At 43.2% G+C, this 22,786-nt stretch overlaps 1 protein-coding gene across 10 annotated transcripts in view; it reads left to right on the forward strand.

The window, feature by feature from the left end:
• The window catches only part of lyst (lysosomal trafficking regulator), a 59,978-nt gene extending 37,279 nt beyond the window's left edge, over positions 1-22,699 (forward strand). For 9 of the 10 annotated variants that reach the window (XM_044214535.1, XM_044214526.1, XM_044214531.1 and 6 more), the window contains 37 exons: positions 43-288; positions 1,158-1,331; positions 2,197-2,346; positions 3,167-3,304; positions 3,387-3,585; positions 3,678-3,806; positions 4,178-4,802; positions 5,878-6,058; positions 6,605-6,774; positions 6,940-7,170; positions 7,357-7,523; positions 8,465-8,617; positions 9,328-9,519; positions 9,648-9,859; positions 9,953-10,162; positions 10,649-10,825; positions 11,052-11,128; positions 11,245-11,433; positions 12,529-12,674; positions 12,778-12,874; positions 13,046-13,107; positions 13,321-13,376; positions 13,465-13,617; positions 15,262-15,506; positions 15,939-16,005; positions 16,101-16,257; positions 17,308-17,448; positions 17,549-17,766; positions 17,855-18,085; positions 18,210-18,399; positions 18,496-18,632; positions 18,803-18,901; positions 19,358-19,497; positions 19,617-19,714; positions 19,829-19,985; positions 20,093-20,164; positions 20,307-22,699. In XM_044214535.1, coding sequence (XP_044070470.1) covers positions 43-288; positions 1,158-1,331; positions 2,197-2,346; positions 3,167-3,304; positions 3,387-3,585; positions 3,678-3,806; positions 4,178-4,802; positions 5,878-6,058; positions 6,605-6,774; positions 6,940-7,170; positions 7,357-7,523; positions 8,465-8,617; positions 9,328-9,519; positions 9,648-9,859; positions 9,953-10,162; positions 10,649-10,825; positions 11,052-11,128; positions 11,245-11,433; positions 12,529-12,674; positions 12,778-12,874; positions 13,046-13,107; positions 13,321-13,376; positions 13,465-13,617; positions 15,262-15,506; positions 15,939-16,005; positions 16,101-16,257; positions 17,308-17,448; positions 17,549-17,766; positions 17,855-18,085; positions 18,210-18,399; positions 18,496-18,632; positions 18,803-18,901; positions 19,358-19,497; positions 19,617-19,714; positions 19,829-19,985; positions 20,093-20,164; positions 20,307-20,445 — 6,225 coding nt within the window. In that variant the 3' untranslated portion in view covers positions 20,446-22,699. The remainder of the gene's footprint in view (positions 1-42; positions 289-1,157; positions 1,332-2,196; positions 2,347-3,166; positions 3,305-3,386; positions 3,586-3,677; positions 3,807-4,177; positions 4,803-5,877; positions 6,059-6,604; positions 6,775-6,939; positions 7,171-7,356; positions 7,524-8,464; positions 8,618-9,327; positions 9,520-9,647; positions 9,860-9,952; positions 10,163-10,648; positions 10,826-11,051; positions 11,129-11,244; positions 11,434-12,528; positions 12,675-12,777; positions 12,875-13,045; positions 13,108-13,320; positions 13,377-13,464; positions 13,618-15,261; positions 15,507-15,938; positions 16,006-16,100; positions 16,258-17,307; positions 17,449-17,548; positions 17,767-17,854; positions 18,086-18,209; positions 18,400-18,495; positions 18,633-18,802; positions 18,902-19,357; positions 19,498-19,616; positions 19,715-19,828; positions 19,986-20,092; positions 20,165-20,306) is intronic. The other variant, XM_044214532.1, reaches the window with a different exon arrangement.
• The last annotated feature ends 87 nt before the right edge of the window (positions 22,700-22,786 follow it).

Raw genomic sequence — 22,786 nt, forward strand, 5'->3', positions numbered from 1 at the left:
TTGCCTGAAAATGATAATTGTGTGGTTTGTGTTTCTGTACAGGAGAGCTTGGCTGTAGTGTATGCTCCCAGCAGTCCCAGAGTCTACACTATCTATGAGCCTGTAATCAGACTGAAGGGTCAGGCCAAGACAGTGGTTACCCAGCGGCCGTTCAGCTCCAAGGAAGTGCAGAGTGTTTCCCTGGAGTCGAACTCTCTCAGAGCACTGCTCCCCACTGAAACCCAAGGCCTGCAGAGCGTCCTGCACAAGATCGGAGGAACAGGAAATTTTGTCTTCCTCTTCGCACAGGTAGGATGGTCCATATTTTTAATGAATCAGAGAGGTCCTGATGATTCCCAGATGTCGTGATATTTCTGGAATGCTGTGGATTTAGACGGATGTATTCCGGAGAGGGAAAAGTGACTTTGATTTAATAAACCAGAAAAATTCAATGAATTTTACAAATAAGTCACCTCACTGCAGTGTAGAAAAGTGTGTCTCATAACTTCACATACTGGTTGCATTAGTTTCTGCTTGTCAGCTGTTCCTCTGTTACTCTTTTGCAACTTTTTTGAGATGACAACAGTCATAAACACTCATTGTCCTGGTCAACCACTCGTCGCCATTGGATGGACAGTAAAGGCAGTTTTACACCAGGGCTAGTTTAGTGGCGTTAGATTAGTCGTAAATATTTTTGAAGGTGCTCCATATGACCAGTACTGCAAGGAAATTAATTTCTAAGCCCAAAAGATAAATGACAAAGCTATATTTTTTGTATAAGTACTGTATAATGATTTACCTCATGTTTGAACTCTGTAATTAGCTAAGTTACTCATTCTGATTGCTGATTCTGGCAATGTGAGCTAATTAATTATGTCAGTTACAGGCCACCTATCTGTATAGGATGAGGAAAGTCATGAGTGTTGTTGCACTTGTTACCACTTGCCAATAGAGATCGTAGTTTAATGTCACTTTTAGAGACAATGTTTGATATTAGGCTTGTGTGTTCTTCTGTGAGAACACAATAACTGTAGCAGTAACAGTGTGAAATAATGTTTTAGTAAGGAAGCAACACATAACGCCATCTTCAGGCCTGCATTGTTCACATTCATAGATTTCTTTTGTTCTCCATCCCCCGTGTCCTTCGTGTTCTTCTGTTCCTCATCTGCGGTGTCCAGACGGTGGAGCTGAGTGACTGTGAGAAGACCCAGGCTCTGGCCCTGCAGGTGCTGCTGTCCTTGTCCAAGTTTAACCAACACCGCATCCATGAAATGGACTGTTACCATGGTTACTCTATGATCCACCAGGTTCTCATCAAGTCCAAATGCATCGTGGGATATCATATGCTGAAAGTGAGTCACATCTTGAACTCTTGTAGTCTGTACCCACATCCTCCACTGATCTGTGCAGTAAAACATATTCACCGCCTATTTTTTATACCATGAACCTGATCCAGCCTGACACACTGGTGCCTCTCTGAGCCGGTGTTGGTGACCCTGCTGTTACTTGACCCTCTGGCTGTGTCTGTAATTGAGCTGTGTGATGGCTGTGTGCTGAAATGGATTCTGTCTGACTTGATGAAACACTGAGCTCCTGCAGAGTCACACAGCACCTTTGATTGTCTTTGTCACTTTAGGCTCCCACATACTGTAGTGTATAGCACAGAACTGCACTGATTAGTGATATTGAACACTCATAATCATTCCTGAATGATAAGGAACATGCTGTATTACAGTTTCTTTCTGGGTTTTTTTCACTTTACTTGTCTATTTATGCTGCAAAAGAAATGTCTCTTTTGTATCTCCCTTAAAAATCCGTAAGTTTAACCTTTTATTGGTCTACAACTGAATTCACTTGTCAGACACATTAATACAGCTTCTATCTAACCTCAGTCTAGAGACCCAAAGGACTGCAAGATTTATAACCACTGCAGTGAAGCTGGTCACAAATGATAGACTCTGATCAATACAGACAGGGCTGCTCAGGGAGTAAATGGCATTGGTTTTGACAGAGCGATAAGCACTCAAAAAAAATGTCATTGAGAATTTATTGATCCTCCACCTGTCTGGGATTCTGCACTGTAAGGTTGTTATTGGTGAGATACTGATTATCAATATGTTGAGGTATGTGTGTGATGAGAGTGACCAGCACTCTATTATAGAAACACTGTAGAAGTGACCGTATTTCTGATGTGGTGGCCATATTCTGTCTTTCTAGACTTTGCTGGATGGATGTTGCACTGGACCCATCCTCATCCTGGGGAACGATGGGCAGTTCCGTTTGGACACCGAGTCCATCGCTGTGGTGCAGGATATCAGGCTTCTCTCAGACATCCTGTTGGACTGGAAGATCTGGGCCAAGGCTGAGGTAAACACATACATCTCAGGATCAATCATATTTCAGAAGTGAAAAGATAAATAACACAATGTCTAACAAGTAGTTAGAACATGACAGAATATGCATACATTAAGCACACACAAGCATCATATTTCCAAATAGGTGATTATCATAAATTCAAATTAAGACAACAAATAAATTAAGCCTTTTTTAAATTGTAGTCAAATATGAAGTGAAACTACAGTGAGGATAAATCAATACATACATTTCAAAGAAAAGTAGGAAAAGAGAAAATTGTTAATGCTGAATAGCTTCACTGAATCTGTACATTTCTAGTTTCTCCCAAGGTCTGTTAATTTATTAACATCCATTCCTGATGAGAGGAAGAAAGCTCAAAACATCATCATCTAATGATGAGCTGGTAATAAATTCATACACCTCGGGAGCAACTCTGAGTGGTCACAGGCTCATCGATTTCATTTTTTACCATGTTTCTCAAAAAAATACCCAGAATTTCAAAGAAGTAAATTGGTTTAAAACTTTTTTCACCGTGATTTTATGTCCCAACAAACTCAAAGGTTTGGGGAGGAAACATGAATGGACTGCTAATCATGCAGTCTGGCTAGGTAAAGAATAAATGGTTAAACTAAAGTGTCTGCACTAGAAATGGTATCCCACCCAAATAGTGTATTAAAAAATAAAGAAGGGAAAATAAAGAGTCCTATATGTTATGCACTGTTTTATGTTGCTGAGGGGTAATGGTACTCTCAACCCCACCATTAGATGATGAAGAACCAGTTAATTTGTCTGCTGCTCCATTGTCATAAACTGTTTGTGTTGTTTCTGTTAGTGTGGAGTGTGGGAAACACTGCTTGCTGCCTTAGAGATCCTCATCAGGGTGCACCACCCTCATCAGGTCTTCAACATCCGTCAGTTCCTCAAGGCTGAAGTAGTGCATCGCTTCCTGCTCACATGCCAGGTGTTACAGGTAGGTTACTATCATAAAGCTGCTATAACAATACCCTTTATCAGTCAGAGACAGTTACTGACCGCATTGTGTTTGTCTTAAGGAGCATCGGGACGAGCATCTGACTGCCATCCCACAGGACGTCTGTTTGTCATTTGTCAAAATCATCCAGGAGGTACTCGGGTCTCCTCCGGACATGGACCTGCTAAAACTGATCTACAACTTCCTGCTGGCTGTTCACCCACCTACCAACACCTATGTCTGCCACACTCCATCCAGCTTCTACTTCTCACTACACATAGGTGAGGATGCAGTGCATTTGAAAGCAGCACCTCTGTATCAAAGTGCCATTCATTTAATGCACTGAGTTCTTTTGATGTCTCTTATTTGCCAGACGGGAAGCTGTACCAGGAGAAGGTGCAGTCCATTATGTACCTGAGACACTCCAACAGTGGAGGAAAGTCCGCCAGCAGCTCTGTGGTGTCACTCTCCCCAACTGTCTTCACTGATGCTCCTCATGAAGGTACAGCTGCTTAAAAAAGATTTAATCTGCTGCTCTTAACAGTAGTTCTTACAGAGCCCTTCTTTATTATACATCTTAAATATCTTTCCAACTATGCCATCTTACCTCTTTTATCTGAGCTTTTACTGCTCTATTCAGTTTTACAATTATAAGCCTCTTTTGTCATCATTTGCTTTTTGAATTTCTATTCTTTTTATTTCTTGTAAAGCACTTTATAACTTTAGGAATGGGCTGTATTAATAAAAATCGATTTGGCTGTGATAGTACAACTGACATTTCCTACACTGACCCTGTTTACACAAAATATTTGTTTCCTGTCTCAATGCAAATGTACAGTTTTAAGTGCTGAATAATTTTGTTCTGTTTTCCAGGCCATCTCCACACTCTGTCCCCTGAACATGGAGGTGATGATCAGTCGTTACGCCCACCTAGTCTGGCACCATCTCCATACTCCTCCCCTCTACTGACACCTCGACTCGGACATGGTAGCTCAAATGAAGCAGGTGAAGGTGACGGGGTCTCCCTCGCCACACAGCAGGCTCTTGGCAGCACAGAGACACTCAAGAAGGGCGGAGGTGATCAGCAGCTCCTGAGCAGCTGTGAATCAGCCAAGACAATCTGTGACTCTAAGGACATAGGTGAGGAAGGAGCCCTGCGCACTCCTTCCATCAGCGTGGAGGAGGACAGGGACGAGGCAGCAGAGGTGGACAGCCTGGCAGAGGGCAGCGTGGGGGTGGCAGAGTCTGAGGACAGGTTTGACTGGGCCAGTGACGAGGCGCCGCGCCGCCCTGACAGCCTGAAAGGCATCCAGTCCTTCCAGAGGAGCCACAGCAACCTGGCCAGTCTGGGTCTGGCCTTCCCAGCTCCAAACGGCTCGTTGACAGTTGCCCGCTGGCCCAGTGCGGCCGATCGAGGTTCCATGCCTGAAGACTGGGAGAGCTACACCTACTCTCCTGGCTACGAGAGGGCGCACAGCAAGACTGAGTCCAATGACAGGTATGCTGCCATAGTACCCTTTAACAAGGCATGCTTGTTTGAGTACCCTCAGGATGTTCCAACTGAATACTCAGTATCATTACTAATTATAATATTAATTAAGTCAGTCCATGCCAGACCTTTGCCAATCTATAAATTGCTTACAGTGAGCACCGACAGTCTCTCTCAACATTCCATCTAATTGCATTTTCATGTGGGTTTTGTTCTGGTACGTAACTCCAAAAAAGATAAATACCTCGACCACAGGCTTTCTTTAATAAGGAAGACCTGTGAAGGGATTTGCATAATCTAAATACAGCATATGGTTATGGTAATAATCCTTAGCCAACTTTGAAAATGATTTGTACTGCAGTGACAGTTTCAGTTTATTTCTACCTGCCAGCCAGCTGCTGACTTAAGCTGATAGGAATTCTTTTAAAAGATTAGTTAATTGTAATCCTGCTTTTTCCCCCAAGTCCCCTTTGTCTTTTATTAGTCACAATGGGGGCTGTCTGACATCTGACACAACACATTTGCTTTGATTTGTTTCTTTCAAGAAAAAAAAAAGCTTAAATCCAAATTCATGGTAGGTGTTTGTTTTATATTATGATATTATGCTTTAACTGCTCTGGAAGTGAAAATAGATGATTTCAACAATGTGTCTTTACTGATGAGTATAACAGTTTGTTGTGTGTTCATTGATAAATAGCTTATCTGCCGACTGATGCAAGTTTTATAATTTATATTCACTCTCACTTATGAAAACAAATTTCTTTAGCACATGCCGTGCGCTGCGTTAGTTTTTACTAGTCGGCATTTTGTCAGTAAATACAGAAATTTGTCTGGTGCCAAGACATTGAAAACCTAATAGCTTTCTCAATTCTAGCAGGGCTGATTATGAAAATACCTAATTTGAACAGTCAGGCTCTCTTTACATGGTTGCATACACAAGACAAACAACATTCTGTATGTCCTAAAATTATATTAGAATATACTATATATGTTTTCTTAACATTTTGACAGCACTGATAGAGGGAATTTGGCTCATTGTTCATGCACAGTAATTCAGCAATAAAGTCTAAGCTGTGTTTCTCAGGTCCAGCACTGAGGACTGCCTGGTACTGATCTGCTGTGGACTCTATGATCTTCTGAGGGGCATCTTGCTGCTATTGCCTGACCTCATGCTTGAGGAGGTGATGGACAAGCTCATCCAGCCAGAGGCCCTCATTGTCCTGGTCAACCACTCGTCGCCTCTCATCCAGCAAGGAGTCATGAAGGTTGGTTCAGTATCTTCTTTGATGAGTCTCATATACTATAAAGGAGGATGATCTGATTTGAGTCAAATTTGACTGCACTTATGATGCCAGTAGATAACATAGTATCTCCCAATGACAAACGTTTTTTGCTCATTACCATTCCCAGAAGTCACATTTATTTGTTTTACATTTTAGAGGAGCTTTAGCGGTGCTGGTAGGCAGATTTTGTAACCTTTGGGCAGAGCCAGGCTAGCTGTTTCCTCCTGTTTCCAGTCTTTGTGTTAAGCTAAGCTAACCGGCTGCTGGTCGTAGCTACATAGTTATCACACAAACATGAGAGTAGTTTCCATTTTCTCATTTAACTCTCAGCATGAAAGCAAATAAGCGCCCAGAAATGTCAAACTATTCCTTTAATTGTCTGTGTTAAAGATTTCATCACCTGTGCCTCAAGCTCATAAGAAATAAATCATCGGTGCCAGCATGTTAGCAAAGTATCGTAATATTTTGCCAGTTTTAAGACTGTACCTTTCTGAAGTTACCACATACTGCTCTGCCCCTCTCTCCTAGCTGCTGGATGCCTATTTCAGCAGAGCCCTCAAGGAGCAGAAAGAGAAATTCCTGAAGAACCACGGCTTCTCACTGCTGGCCAACCAGCTGTACATCCACCAGGGCAGCCAGGGGCTCCTCGAATGCTTCCTGGAGATGCTGTTCGGACGGCCGGTGGGCCTGGAGGAAGAGTGAGTCCTTGGACAATACACTTGTCAAGCCATAACGTTCAGTGCACCATAGACTGAGTTTTTTATCTTATAATATTATGCATAGGATTGTCTACTGTGTGAATAAAAGTGTTTGATGCAAAGATAGTTATACACACTTTTTTTCTTTTCTGTATTGCTTTGCAGTCTGGACCTGGAGGAAATGGAAAATATCTCACCCTTCAGAAAGCGCTGTATCATCCCAGTGTTGGGTCTTATTGAGAACTCCCTGTATGAGAACTCCTTGGTGCACAACATCCTGTGTATGCTGCTGCAGCTCCTCAACGCGTGTCCCAAGCTGGCAGACATCCTGCTAGACCACGGGCTGCTCTACGTGCTCTTTAACACCCTCTCCACCCTCAATGGCATGGAGAACGGGTACGGCTGCCAGAACAGAGGATGATTCATTCAAACACCTCCATGGGTTCATGGGTTTTGTCTTGAACCTTTGAGCCGTGAATTAAATCATTAATCCTCTCACTGTTCATTGATCTGGCATATACGCATGGTAGATTCACTTCCTGTGCTTCATATTTTCTTGTTTTTCTTGTCCTCCCTCTGCAGTATTCCCCTGAATGACTACAAGCTCCTGGTGTGTGACATCCAGCAGCTGTTAGTAGCTGTGACTATCCACTCCTGCAGTTCTTCAGGGTCCCAGTACTTCCGCATCATCGAAGACCTCATTACCTTGCTGGGTTTCATGCAGACCAGCAAGATGCGTCGCACACAGGGTGAGGACTGGATTTCTGAAATTCAATACACACGCAAAATACATCAGTGTTGTCATCAGCTTGCTCTGCAGTTCTGGATGATATCAAGCTGCCAAGCTCTGCTACAGAGAGAAACTGTGCTGTCACTTCATTATCTACAACTACAGAGTGGAAACTCATTTGAGAAAAAATATAATTTGAAAAATATCTTACATCTCCATCTTCCCACTAAATGGTTTTCTCTAATTTTTCCCTATATTTGCTCTCTGAAAAATATCTCCCCATCTCTTCCCCATTAGCTCTTATTTCTTTGCTGTTTTTTTTTTTGTTTTTTTTAATCTGATATAATCATTCTGTGATCACAGAAACATTACAAAGGCATTATGGTTCTGTACATGGCACCCTTTATTTTTGGTTGTTTGTCATTTAAGTAATTATAATCGACTGTATTACTGCCCTCATTGGGCCTCATGCAAGAACATTTTTGTATTCTTATCCTAAAAGTCAGTGCAGTTAAGAGAACCCTTTTAACTGCACAAACTTGTCGTAAATTGCCAATCCATGATGCATATCATGCTGATACGGTGAACAGAATATTAACTTGACATTACAGTTTTATTTTATTTTCATTTTTAATTTGTAGATTCTTGTTACATGTTTAAACTCAAAATTCATTCAGATTAATGCATAATTTTAGTCAAACAAGTGTTTTTCCTCTGTGAAGAGAGGCAGACTACGTGTACATGACTAATACGACAGGTCTGGAGCCCTTGTGAATTACGTTAATACGTCAGAGAAAATTCTATGATCAAATTGGTGAATGCCACAAGTTCCCTTAAGTCACTTGTGCGTGCCACAAATCAGTTTGCATGTGTGGTTCTTGCATGAAGATCATCTTCAGTCAGCTTCCGGTTAACTTCTAACAGGACAAAGTTCATTGTCACTTATTTTTTTCCCCCTAGAGATGGCAGTGGCTTTGCAGTTCCGCGTCCTTCAGTCAGCGATTGAGTTTATAAAGACGACAGCCAATCAGGAACCTCAGAAACTGAGTAGCTCTGTTAATGCACCGAGCTCTCCACATCATGCCATCTATCAGAAGCGAAAGAGCATCGCAGGTGAGTATTTCAAACTGATAAAACAGTAGAAATCTGGTCTGTAGATTTTCTGATCCTGAGTTTTGAGGTAGAATTTAGCACCATGTATATCTGGACAGTTCACTTCTCCACTCTCACCTATCTGTTCATTGATCCTCTCCTCATCCCGATCTGAAGGTTCCATTGCCATGAAAGACTCCATTATCCCCCGCATCCCCAGACAGCACTACTGCTCCTATGGCCAGATCCCCCTGTCCCCTCCCTTCAGCTTCCTGTCCCAGGACTCCCCCCTCCCCCCTCCCTCTGGAGCTCCATCCTACATGCTCCACTGTGACGCAGGTAGCTCGGACTGTGGTCCGCAGCGGAGAACATCCTCCCTGTCATTGAGCATGTCTCCCATTTTTGCTGTGAACTCACCCTTTCCCCGGCACTCATCTCGGGGGTTAATTTGCCCAGTACCCTTGTGCGCTACTGGTGCCTTTGTGTGCACATGTTTGAATGCTTAACTAAATCAGTGTTAAGCATTATAGCACATTTTAGCACAGATGGCATTTTGATGAGTGAATCTTTATAATCTTTTCTGTGTTCAATGATTCATGAGATATTTGCATAACCTTACTCTGAACTTGAAAGGAAAAAAGCAAGTGTGCTTATACTTACAAATGGCATACCATCATGTGCGCCCAATTTGTTTTCTCGCAACTGACCACATACCAATATTGTGCTTGTAGGCCGGCGCCGGTTCTCTCTGGCTCAGAGTGACTCTCTCCTGATGCGGATGCGCTCTGTAGCAAGCGATGAGCTCAACCAGATGATGCAGAGGAGGATGAGCCAGGAAAACCCCATTCGTGCCAGTGAGACCGAGTTCGTCCAACGGCTGCAGAGGCTTGTGGTTCTTGCTGTTAACAGACTCATTTACCATGGTAAAAAAAAAGAACTCTTCTCCCACTTATATATTCTAATCTTCTCTATTTTCTCCTTCGCCTTACATGCGCATAAACCGATCTTGCTGTCTAATCCTGGTTCTGTTTGAATGTGTCTCTCATTTCAGATGTGAGTCAGGACTTATTTGACCTGCTGAATATTCCCGACTCTCCAGACCAACAGCTTTTCACACCAGATCCAGGTGATCAACCACAGGATGAGAGTGGCTCCGCCTCTGTCCCACACTCTCCTACTCCCTTTACCCTGCCGCCTGCCAGCAAGAAGAGTTTTCAGAAAGACATCCTCAAACTTATGATGGACGGGATCAAAATCAGCCTGGTATGACGACAGTCACTGAGAAGCTTTTTTTTTAGCTGTAAAGTGCTAATTGCTATATTATGAGTCCTTGTGTTGATGGTTGTGATCTCACAGGGCAGCACAGGTCGAGGAGGAGCCCCACACCAGCAGTGGCGAAGGATCCTGTGGTCGTGTCGGGACACTTTTCGGATCCAAATCGGCCGTTTGCTTGTGCACACACTCAGCCCTGCGCTTCCCCTGTCTGACAGGAAGGAGGTGCTGGAGTTTGTGTTTGATCCCAGACATCTGGATATCCTCAAGGAGAGCCTCAGCCCAGGTCTAGAGGTGAGTGTGAAGGAAAGGCATCATTAACGTCTATTTGCTATCTTACACGTCATCTTGGCTGTTTTGTTCACTGCCCAGTGTTAGACCCCAAAATGATATATTTCTGGTCATTTTTACCATCCCCTATGCAGAAGTTCTTACTTTGTTGTGTTTGTTTCAGGGGCAAGGGTGAGTGAGTGTACAGTATAGTAGCTGTGTTTGTCATTTTCACTCCCACAGACAGCAGATTTTCCAGGAGCTGTCAGGCCTTGACTCTAAAATAACTCTGATAGATGTTTTCATGCTCGTCCTTTGGCCCCTTGCATTGCCTTGCCTTCTTTCACTCTGCGTCCTCCTCTCAGGCTTTACTTAGGGTCAACTTGCTGGATAAGGCTTGTTTCCTGTCAATCACGACAGGATTGTCGCATGTATGCGACATGTATGCAACTTGCTTCAGACACAAATGAAATTTTAATCTGTGCTCTTCTTTTTCTCTCTTTCACTCAGCACGGACCGAAGTTGTCACTGTACCTGTATGAGATGCTGCACGATCACAAGGACAGCCTCACCAAAGATGAGCAGAACGCCGTGGGTTTATTCATGACCTCACTCAAGCTTTGTGGCCACCGCTGCATCCCACCCAACGCTCCACACAAGCAAGACTTGCTCAAGGCCATAAAAGAGGTAACTCGTACAAAGACACACAGTCTTTGTTAAAGGGAAGAAAAACAGTTTCTTAGCCTTTTTAGTCAAACTTAAGTTGCCTGTTCTAAAGTTCAGTAGTATGAATTATCAACTGTTGTGCAGGTGGAATATCTTGGTCGTCCATAAATGCAGCCTGCCAGGTTTCTTTTTAATGAGAGAATAAAGCCAATGTGTGTTAAGAACTTGTTTACTTTTATTCATACAGGAAAAATTCAAGTATGAAGCAGAAGAGAAAACAAGCAAAGTGGCATGGGAAAAGAAAATGGCCAACACTCAGAGGAAGTGAGTATGAGCTTTTTTCCTGATGTGAGATGATGTTCAGTACAAGAAAATATTGGTAAGAATTGTGTCTTTGTTCCACTTTTCTATTCACTCTATTCTTTCTTATTTCTCTGCAGTCTTATCCAGAGGCTGGATGGAAAGTCCAAGGACATTTCCAAGATTGCAGCTGATATCACTCAGAATGTGTCTCTGCGGCAAGGCATGGAGAGAAAGAAAGTTATCCAGCACATCAGGGGACTCTACAAGACTGACCTCAGCGCCAGCCGCCACTGGCAGGAGCTGGTGCAACAACTCACACATGACCGGTGGGGATCGAAATTTATCTCTCACGAGGGCCTATGCAATATTGGAACAAAGTACAATAATAAAATCATTACTATAATGATGATTGTTATTCTAATGGTGATTACTTTTCTGGTCATTTTCTTTAAAAAAGCTGTAGAGAAAATGACATTCTAATGTGAAACAGTTAGGATGGAGTTTGTTTGAATAAATATATTTAAATAAAATAAAAGATTATCTCAGACATGCAGAGCACCAGAATATCTTAGAAGAAAGTACAATTTGTAAAACAATTGAATCAAGCAAACCTTTTCATCCATACATTTGTACATCCATGTCAGGCAGGGCCGTAGCCATGATTTTAGAACTAATGCACAGCTTAGAGCTCAATGCTAACATAAGATTGCTAACATAGTAACAAGTGACAATACTAACATGCTGATGTTTATCAAGTATAGTGTGTAGCATGTTCACCATCTTAGTTAAGCATGTTAGCATTCTAACATGTGCTAATTAGCACTAAAATTTGAATCTGCTGGTGGCACTAGAAGAAAAGTTAAAAGATCACCAAAGTTGTTATGATTGATTCTGAAGAGGACATGAATGTCTGGTCCAGAATGAAATGTTTCAACCATTATTGTATGGATTGCCATGAAATTTGTACAAAGTGGTGGACAGACTGGCCGACAATGGCATCCATAATTTCCCACAATTTTTCCAAAATTTCTGTGATATGGTAACTGCTGCAGTACATTTTTGTCTGCCTAGACAATAACATGACATTGTGTCAAATCTTTTCCCACAATGTCAGAAATATTATTATGGTGAAGAAATGGCAAGTCCTGTTATTTTCATGTAGGTTTCTGGCCTAAAATAGTCAAACATAAGGATTTTGACTCTATCTGAAAATATCTGAAACAGGCTTTAAAAAAAACTCACCATGTGAAATTGTAGAATATTATCTCCTTCTCATCATGTTAAACCCCCCAATTTCCTAAAACAATATTGACGACATGATCTCTGTGTCCTCAGTGGTAGCTACGGCCCTGCGGTGAGGTTACTTCTGTGTTGATATGTGTAGACAAAGTGTTTGAGAGGGCTGTAATCATCTGTTGCAGTGCGGTTTGGTACGACCAGACATCCTACCCAACGTCCTGGCAGCTGGACCCCACTGAAGGGCCGAACCGGGAGAGACGGAGGCTACAGAGATGCTATCTCACCATTCCTAACAAATACCTGCTCAAAGACAGACGCAAGCCTGAAGGTGAAGAAACCCTTTTACTTGTACCAATATGCCAAAAGTCTGTCTAGTACTAGTGTGTTTGTGTCCTTTAGTGTTCTAAATCTGACCTCCATGTCTTGTTTAGACAATGTGAAGCCACCATTGTCCTTCCTGTTCGAGGATAAGACCCACTCCTCCTTCTCCTCCACTGTCAAAGATAAAGCCACCAGTGAGCCCATCAGGTATAAATTTCTACCTCTCTGTCTCTCTGCCTGCCTGTAAGCCTTTAGTAAACTTCATATCCCTCTCAGGAAGACACATAAATGTCTTATCAACTGGTGCAACATTGAGAGGTGTCTTTGCTTTATTCAGATGATGTATTTCTTGTATGATAAATGTCTTTTTGTCCTTAGGTTCACCAGACGGTGCATCAGCGTTGCCCCCTCCAGAGAGACAGCAGGGGAGCTACTACTGGGTAAGACACTGACCATTTCTCACAGCTGCTCCATGCATAATACTGTATAGTCAGCCGATCACAAGACACACAGAGTAATATGCTCTCTTTGAGGCACTAGAGAATATTGTTCTCCCCTCATTCACAAGTGTTTGTTAGTTATTCAGTTGGGGAAGCTATTGTTTGGCTTGCCCTTAGTACACCAAATCTCACTCGCCCTGTGCTGTCTCACAGGAAAGTCTGGGATGTACTTCGTGGAGGACAACGCTGCTGATGCTCACGACAACCAGGTAAAGCCAGAGGACTTTTCAGGATTATTCTCTGCGTTATGCGAGTCTACCTGGCCACTCAACACCGGATGTGTTTGTGTTTGGACAGAGCCTTCATGGGGAGACCGAGGCACCTTCTTTCTCCTGGACGTACGAGGAGATCAAGGAGGTTCACAAGCGCTGGTGGCAGCTAAGAGACAACGCTGTGGAGATATTCCTCACCAACGGCAGGACCCTGCTGTTAGCCTTTGACAACACCAAGGTGAGTCAAAAACACAAGTCACGTGGAATAAAAGGGAAGGAAGCCATGTTGTGACTGGAACGCCGGCTATTCAGGAAACAAATGCTAAAATGAATGCTGACATTGCTCATGAATGGCATGCAGTAGATGTTCTAGTGTGTTTACTTTAGCTGTTTTATTTCATTATTGCAAAGAACTGAGCAGACGTATCATCCATCACTCGACTACCCAGCAGATCCCAAGAGAAAAAATCAGTCCATGTTTCATTTGAATAAAAAAATGTAGCCATGCAGGATGAACTGTATTAAAAAATGACAAGATGAAAGATCCTACTGATGCTCAAAGAAAAAGATGTGTGAATAGACAAAATCATGCAGCTTGAAAAAAAATATTTGCTGTGAAAGTTAATTGTTGAATTGCCTTTTTGGTATCCCTGATACCTGCTGGACTCTGTAGTATTCTGTGCCAGGAATCAATCATGATGATCAGTAATGATAATAAGATGCAGTACCATCATACTCTGCAGGGAAAAAAACTGTTATCTAGCTATTTTACACTACTTTCAGTGAAACAAAGTTACAAAATGGTTGGACAGCTGACTTTTAAGCAAGTCTGGGGTTTACAACAGGTATTTCAAAGGAAGTACAGAACTACTGAGCTCATGGAGGCCAAACAAATAATCTGTTGTCCTCAGATTGTCTTGTGGACTCACAAAAACCTTTCCTGGATAAATGGGCAAAAAGATTTTTCCCTGTGCATTCACTTCAGGTTTCGACTGATTGTATTTTACTGAAATGTCTCAACAACTGTTGGATGGATTGTGGTGCACACATTCATGTCCCCCTCTGGATGATTTGTAATATTTTGGTGATCCTCGCTTCTCAACTAGCACCATCATCAGGTCAAAATTTTAATTTGTACAATGTTTTGGTTTATAACCAAATACCTGCAAAACTTCCCATCAGCCTCAGCTGTGCCAATTACATGTAGCAAATGTTAGCATGCTAACATGTTAAACTAAGATGGTGAACATGGTAAACATTATATTCCTAAGTACAGCCTCACAGAGCTGCTAGCATGGCTGTAGACTCTGTTAAAGTATGTTTTGGAGCATTTTATGCATTTATTGATTGTAATCAGTAAAGACATGACAGGACTTAAGGGGAGAGAGCAGTGGGGAATGATAAAGGTCCCTTGCTGGACGGGAACCCGGGATATTGGGGATTATGGTCGGCAAACCCTTTGGCCACCGTGGCCCCTCGACTGATTGTTGAAGGCTGATACCGTTTTTTTTTTTTTTTTTTCAGGATTAATAATAGTTGAATATTTAATAGCAGCATTCAATACATTTTTCCTTTATCATCTCTCAAAGTGATAAGTATTCTCTCAGAATCTTAGGCGTGATTTGGTGGAAAAGCTTTAGCTTTTAGATGAATGAAACTAAAACTCATGGCTAATTGAGTTGTTTTATGTGGATTAGCAGTTCTCTTAAGGCACCAGGCTAATTTTTCAGTGGTTCAGGAAACTAAGTGACACAACAGGTTTTATTCATCAAACTGTATCATTCAGATTGCATTTGCGAGTTAGTGCTTTTTCGATGTTTCACTTCAGTCCTGTCACTAGAGATGGAAAACATCTCATTGCTCCTCTGTGTTCTTGCCTTAGTTCCGTGACGACGTCTACCACAACATCCTGACCTCTGATCTGCCCAACCTGCTGGAGCACGGAAACATCACGGCGCTCACTCAGCTGTGGGGCTCGGGTCAGATCTCTAACTTTGAGTACCTCACACATCTGAACAAACACGCAGGCCGCTCCTTCAACGACCTCATGCAGTACCCGGTGTTCCCCTTCATCCTGCGAGATTACACCAGTGAGACGATCGACCTGCAGGAACCGAACATCTACAGGTCAGTGCTGGACGGCAGCTCTGTCAATAGGTTGGGTTATGTCACGTATTAGAAATTTAACTAGAAAATTACATTATATAATATTATGAAGATTAGTCCTGGGCATTGTATAGAGGATTGTATTGATGCATCAAATGCTAAGTCTTAAAATAAGCATACTGCTCCTAAATATTCTTAATAAGTGCTCCCTTTTATTTATGCCAGATCCGTTCCACACTATAATTTTAAATCAAGACAGATGCAGGTAATTGACATATTGTGGTATTTTATTTATTTATTCAAATAAACTGGATGGCAAATAAGGTCTCATAAGTCAAGTCAATAAGTCAAGACTCATGACAAGGGAATAATTTAGAATAGGAGAATTGTTTTTTTGTCACTGTTGAACATCATGGTTCATTACTGCTTTGCTTACGTATTGTTGTCATGCAGGAATTTAAACAAACCCATCGCAGTCCAGTCAAAAGAGAAAGAGGATCGCTACGTGGATAATTACAGGGTAAGGCCTGTTGTACATTTTAGTATAGGTTTCTTGGGTGAATTGGATGTTCTGGTGAGAAAACACATCAACGCGTGTGGGTGTTTGTTGTGCAGTACCTTGAGGAGGAGTACAAGAAGGGCATTCGTGAGGACGACCCCATGCCTCCCGTCCAGCCTTACCACTACGGCTCACACTACTCCAACAGCGGCACTGTGCTGCACTTCCTAGTCCGAATGCCTCCTTTCACCAAAATGTTCCTCGCATACCAGGGTGAGTCACACATGAACTTTTACTAAGTTAAGGAAGAAAATCTTAAGCCAAGAAAAATCAGAAAAAAACCCATAAAAAACTGGAGCCTCCAGCTGCATTGTTTTATAGTGTCGATAGTTTCAACCATTGATTGTATAAAAAGATGGACAACATGAAGCCAAAACATCTCGATCGCCCCCTGGTGGCTGGCTGCAGTATAGGTCATAAACCCCGCCCCCTCCATGTTAGCGAATGGGACATGGGCCAAGTACACGTCAAATACATTTTTGCCAAAGATGGTTTCTGTCATTTTAGATAGTTCTTATCACGCTGAAGTGGTCGTTTTTCTAATAAGTTTGCTTTTACTTAGTTATCTGATGCTCTAAAAACGGGGTTTCACATCATGATTGACAGCTGAGCCCTGCTCACGATTGAGTCGGTCGGGTGTATGGGCAGGACCTCGATACCTCTGCTCCAACGCTGATCACTACTGCGCAAACTCTGGCTCCAAATGACGTAACCAGCGCAAGATGGCAGCTCTCGTATTCAGGATATTTTGGCTTCATTTTTGTACAGTGGGAGGAAGTGGAGACGCGTTGTCCATCTTACACAGTCTATGGTTTCAACAAGTACTATAAATGTTAATTGACTGACAGTCCAGAGCTCTTTAACACCGGATAATTATCATACGTCTCCAAAAAGCTTTTAGCAGCACTGAGTGCCACCTGTCTGCATTACATTGACAGCTCCATTTTTGGTTGATGCTGAGGCTTTTAGTGCTGAAACGTCCTGATCTCAGATCTAACTGAGCAGCCGGGTTGCATCACATGTATTAGCCATGAAAGGTTACTTCATCTTTATAATTTTCTCTGATCAACTCCTCGCCCTCTTTTCTATTTCTTTCTTTCTTGTTAATTCTTTTTTCATTCATCCCTCTCTCTCTGATCCTCCGAGGCATCTTTTTATGTGATCGTAAATGTATTCAGCAAGCGTGGTGTCTAAGGTCATGAAAGGGGATCTTTTCAATCAGTGAGTTGAATCTGTAATTAGATTGTCTTTGGCCTTAATCAGACCAGAGCTTTGATATTCCGGACCGGACGTTCCACTCCATGAACACCACGTGGCGCCTGTCCTCCTACGAGTCTATGACTGATGTGAAAGAGCTCATCCCAGAGTTTTTCTACCTCCCAGAATTCCTGATCAACAGAGAGGGTAATTCTTTTCCACTCCATTTTATACCTTTAATCTTTGAACCAGCATACATTTTACATAGCTTCTCAAATTAAAAAAGTTAAATTTTTTGCCTTCACAGGTTTTGATTTTGGTGTTCGTCAAAATGGTGAGAGGGTGAATCATGTGAACTTGCCGCCCTGGGCCCGCAACGACCCACGTCTGTTCATCCTGATCCACCGACAAGCGCTTGAGTCGGACCAGGTCTCCCAGACACTCTGCCAGTGGATCGACCTGGTGTTTGGGCTCAAGCAGAAAGGCAAAGCTGCTGTCCAGGCCATCAACGTCTTCCACCCAGCTGTAAGCAGCTGCCCATTTCATCACGTTTGCTAGAATTTATTGGGAAGAGAGTTGCTGCTTAAATACATTTTCATATCTTTTTTCACAGACCTATTTTGGCATGGACGTTTCGGCTGTAGAAGACCCAGTGCAGCGGCGGGCCCTGGAGACGATGATCAAGACATACGGACAGACACCTAGGCAGCTCTTCAACGGCTGTCATGTCAGCAGGGCCAGCCCCAAACTCATGATGGAGGGAGAGCTGCCGGCAGCCATGGGTCTCCTGGTTCAGCTGGCCTTCAGAGAAACCCGAGAGCAGGCCAAGGAAATAGTCTGCCCGGTAATCTACTCTGTGGTGGTAGTGACTATGGCAGCCTGCTGTGCGCTTAGGAAGACATGACTTAATGCGTCTTCCATGAAATGATCTGCTGCTCACCTGCCAATTTCCTCTTCCTCCCCCACAGAGCCCACTGCCATGGATCAAAGGTCTGAAGTGGGGCGAGTACGTGGGCTCGCCTTCTGCTCCAGACCCGGTGGTGTGTTTCAGTCAGCCACACGGGGAGAGGTTCGGATCCCTGCTGGCTCTGCCAACGCGAGCCATCTGCGGGCTGTCCCGCAAGTTCTGCCTCATGATGATTTACAGCAAGGAGCAGGGTAGGAAGCCCACCAGTCAGTCACCAGTCAGCCGGCATGTACAGGATGTGTGTCACAATGTTCTGCTGACTTAACTTTATGTTCTCTACTTTGTAGGTGTCCGGAGTATGCACAGCACAGACATCCAGTGGTCGGCCATCTTGAGCTGGGGCTACGCAGACAACATATTAAGGCTGAAGAGCAAGCAGAGCGAACCACCTATCAACTTCATTCAGTGTTCACAACTTCACCAGGTAAACACAAGTTAAACTCTAAAGCTTAAAAAACTCCAGAGCAACTGTTTACAAACAAAGAATTACTGGTGTCCCTTCAGTGTTGCACAACTCTGCACTGAGGATCGACCAATAAGCTGTTAGGTTTCGTGTTTCCTCTGTCCAATCGCCTCTCTCTCTCTCTTCTCCAGGTGACCAGCTGCGCCTGGGTGCCTGATGGCTGCCAGCTATTTACGGGCAGCAAGTGTGGAGTCATCACCGCCTACAGCAACCGCTTCACCAGTACCACGGTGGGTTTCCATGGCGACGTCCCCCTCTAACCTTCCGCCTCCACATCAACACCCAATCCACCCACCCATCACCCCCCCACCCCTCTTTAGACCGCCTCACCGTGCTCAAACGCTCAGCTTCATTAGTCACATCACAGTTGCCCTTGAAATACATTTCCACTGAGCCTACAAGTGGGATTAGAGGTCTGGGAGTTCAGTCATCAGAGAGGCTTTCAGACTTTCATCGGTCCCCACCAATAGGCATCTAGATTTCCTGTTTTCTCCATCTCTGAAGGGTGTTTCAGTAGCAATTGATTTGTGCTGTTGAGAAAATGCTGTTGGAGATTGATTAATGGAAATTTTTAGGAAAAAACCAAGATAACTCATCCATGCTAACACATACAACTATTCAGATCTGTATATCCTCTGTATATGGTCTTTAATATGTGTCTGGATTTGGAAAATGTCTATCCATAGCCCACAGAGATGGAGGTGGAGTCTCAGGTTCACCTGTACGGACACACAGGGGAAGTCACCAGCCTGTTTGTCTGCAAACCCTACAGCATCCTCATCAGTGTCAGCAGAGATGGCACCTGTATCCTCTGGGACCTCAACAGGTCAGTGTGTAAGATATGAAGAATGTCTTTTTGTGTGTGATGACAAATGTAAAATAAAGTGATGCTTTTTGCAATGTGCAGAGTTTGTGTGGTCTCTCAGCTGCTCTGTGTTTCTTCAGGCTCTGTTATGTACAAAGCCTCACAGGCCACAAAAGCCCGGTGACTGCAGTGTCTGCCAGTGAGACCACAGGTGACATTGCAACAGTTTGTGACTCAGGTGAAGACCGCTTTGCTCTGTGTCCTCTCAGACTTCATCTTGTCACTTTTCCAGACTGACACAATGTGTTTTGGTCATTTATGTGAGTTATGATACACAATTCTTTGTATCCAGTGGGCGGAGGCAGCGACTTGCGCCTGTGGACGGTGAACGGTGACCTAATCGGTCACGTCCACTGCAGAGAGATCATCTGCTCCGTGGCCTTCTCCAACCAGCCTGAGGGCGTGTCTGTCAACGTCATCGCAGGGGGGCTGGAGAACGGCGTCGTCAGGTGAGCAGAAACTCCACCTTTTTACATTTATGTGCTTCTTTTTTTCTTGAGACGCTAAATTAATATCACACTGAATGTGTGTCTTATTATGTCTGAAATCTTTTCAGGTTGTGGAGCACCTGGGATTTAAAACCAGTGAGAGAGATCACCTTTTCCAAGTCAAGCAAACCCATCATCAGGTATCTTATCAACACTACAGCCATGCTATTCTTTGCTATTATTAGATGCTACTTGCAACCTTTGTAAATATTCTTAATTGTAAATATTCAGTTTCATTGTGTGGTGAATGCTAAATATAATGTCCTCTCCTGTGTGCCTCAGCCTGACGTACTCTTGTGACGGCCACCACCTCTACACAGCCAACAGCGAGGGCACAGTGATGGCGTGGTGTCGGCGGGACCAGCAGCGCATGAAGCTGCCCATGTTTTACTCCTTCCTGAGCAGCTATGCCGCAGGCTGACTGTGTCTAACGTTTACTACTGTCCAGTTCTCAGCAAGAGGAGCCCTCCCTCCCTCTCCTCCTCATCCTCCCTGCACTGACAGGGAGACTTGTTCGCATGGCCTCAACCCCCCTGAACCCACCCTGACTTTTAACTAATGCCATCCCCAGCTGAGCAAACTCTACCACAGTTACTCCCAGCATCAAGAAATGATTATGAAAATAGTATTATATGTATATAAATATATATTTATAAACATACTGTAGTGGAATGTTGAGGGGAATGGATGAATATTTGGCTGAGGCTGCAACAGACACTTTATACAAAATGCATTTCCGACTGTGTGTTTGGTTTGTTAAGTCTTTTATTATTTAGTTTCTTGCTGTTGAGTCTGGAGTTTTTGTTGTGCAGTGACCCTTGCCTGAGGTTGATTTTGCTGTTTCCCGGTAAGCTGCTATAGTCTGGCCAAAGCCAGACCCAAAGTGTGAAGACCCCTGTCTCTCACCTCGGCGGCGTTCGGATCTCCTGCAGCGCGCCGTCTGACAGATTGCTGCTGGAGCTCGGTGAGCGCGTCCTGCTGACTCTGCGGCAGCTAGGAGGGAGGGAGCCCCTCCTCGCGTCTGTCACCGGGAGATGTCCCGCTCTGTGGGAGTGAGACGCCGCTCTGCTGGGCTGTCTGCTCCACTCAAGTCTGAACACTAGTGTCATGGCCCTGCATCACTTTGTATCTGAGCTCAGTGGAGGGATGGGGGCACGTTGGGATGAATTGTTCCTTGTGTTGCCTGTTGGTCTGTCCTACTTTTGCATGCTAGAATGATGCTGACCTTGACTGTGTGTATGTGGATGTGGCATTTACTGCCGTGATACTTTATTAAGGCCTGTCTTGGATGAACCTGTGCTTTTGCAGTGAGAAATGTTGATATTCATTTATTTATTAGTAACACCATGGAGGCTCATCTTTCTTTCTTCCTTCTCTTGTGTTATGCTGGCTTAAACTGTCTGCCTCGCAAATGCACTAAAAGCTTTGCACTACTTAATATAGTTTGCGGAAATTCTGAGAAAGCAATTAACAAACAGCATTGGATGCCTAAAGCTTGAGAAGAAGCAGAGAGGAATCTCCTGAATGCGCCCTCGTCCTCGCTGATCTACGAGGCATGCTCAGTACCTGTGCAGCATCACAAAAAGGTTGTAGTAGGTAGGTAGGTGGGTGTGGTGAGGAGCATCATGTCCTGCAGACTGCATTTCCTGCACTGATGAGGTTTACAGTTTATTTCTGAATCTTACACTACACTGATCAGTCTGGGAAACAATCAACCAACAATTTCTTTCCCAAACCTACCCATGGATCCATGCAGCTATTCTTTACATTCCCACTTAACTTACAGCACTTTGTTTGTCTGTTATTATGTGTGAAATGGTAGTCAAAGCACCATTTCATTCAAGGAGAGCCAATAATCTGTGGTCTTAACATGAACTGAGCTTTGCTTTAATTCCACAAATATACCTAATCCAGAAAGCAATATCAGACATGCAATAGATTTTTTTTTTTGTGACGTTTCACATGAAGAAACCAGGAGTTTGTTTTAACACAGCTGTGAACAAAGTTTTGCCTTTGTGGTGACTGCAGCGAGCCTTCTGTGATGAAAAACGATGTCTTACGTTTCACACTTGGTGTTTGACTTGTGTACGAGAAAGGGAATATTTCTTCTTATATCATGACGTAATTTCTTTCGTGTTGGTTGATGGGGTTTTTTTTTCCTTCTCAGCCCAACTGGACCCTTGTTGTTTGCAGCATCAGGCCTGTGCAAGACATGGTGTTACTGTTTGATTACTGTGTTTCATGCTTGTATGTGTACATACATTTCCTCTTTGAAGTTTATAAAGTGTATGTCTAAGAGAACCACAACCTTTGTTTTCTCTAGAACATCCACATGTGAGATTGTATAAATGTTTTTTTCCCCCTTTTTAAAAAAAAGCTGGGAGGAAAACATGTTAATGGAAAAAAAGTTTTTTGTCCTTTTGACACCGAAGGAAATATTTTTCTGTTGATAAGTAAGCTATGCATAATTTAATCATTGGCTTAAATTGTGTCATTTAATTGACCCCTCTGGTCTGGTTTTGAAGTTTGGCATCATGGACTGAGGTACTGAAGGTCATATTTTACATTTCCTTTTGTTTGTATATATGTGCGTGTGTGTATGTATGGACAAACCAAGTGATGAGTATATTATAAATATATAAATATATATAAATATTTGAAGAAATATTACTACATCTTGTTGTTTGTCCATTTCTTACTTTGTGTGGAGAAAGGTGCGTTCAGGGGCATCTAAAGCAAGAAGAAACCTAGGTGACGCTGCA

Source organism: Siniperca chuatsi, linkage group LG11, assembly GCF_020085105.1.
Source record: "Siniperca chuatsi isolate FFG_IHB_CAS linkage group LG11, ASM2008510v1, whole genome shotgun sequence".
Classification (NCBI taxonomy): Eukaryota; Metazoa; Chordata; class Actinopteri; order Centrarchiformes; family Sinipercidae; genus Siniperca; species Siniperca chuatsi.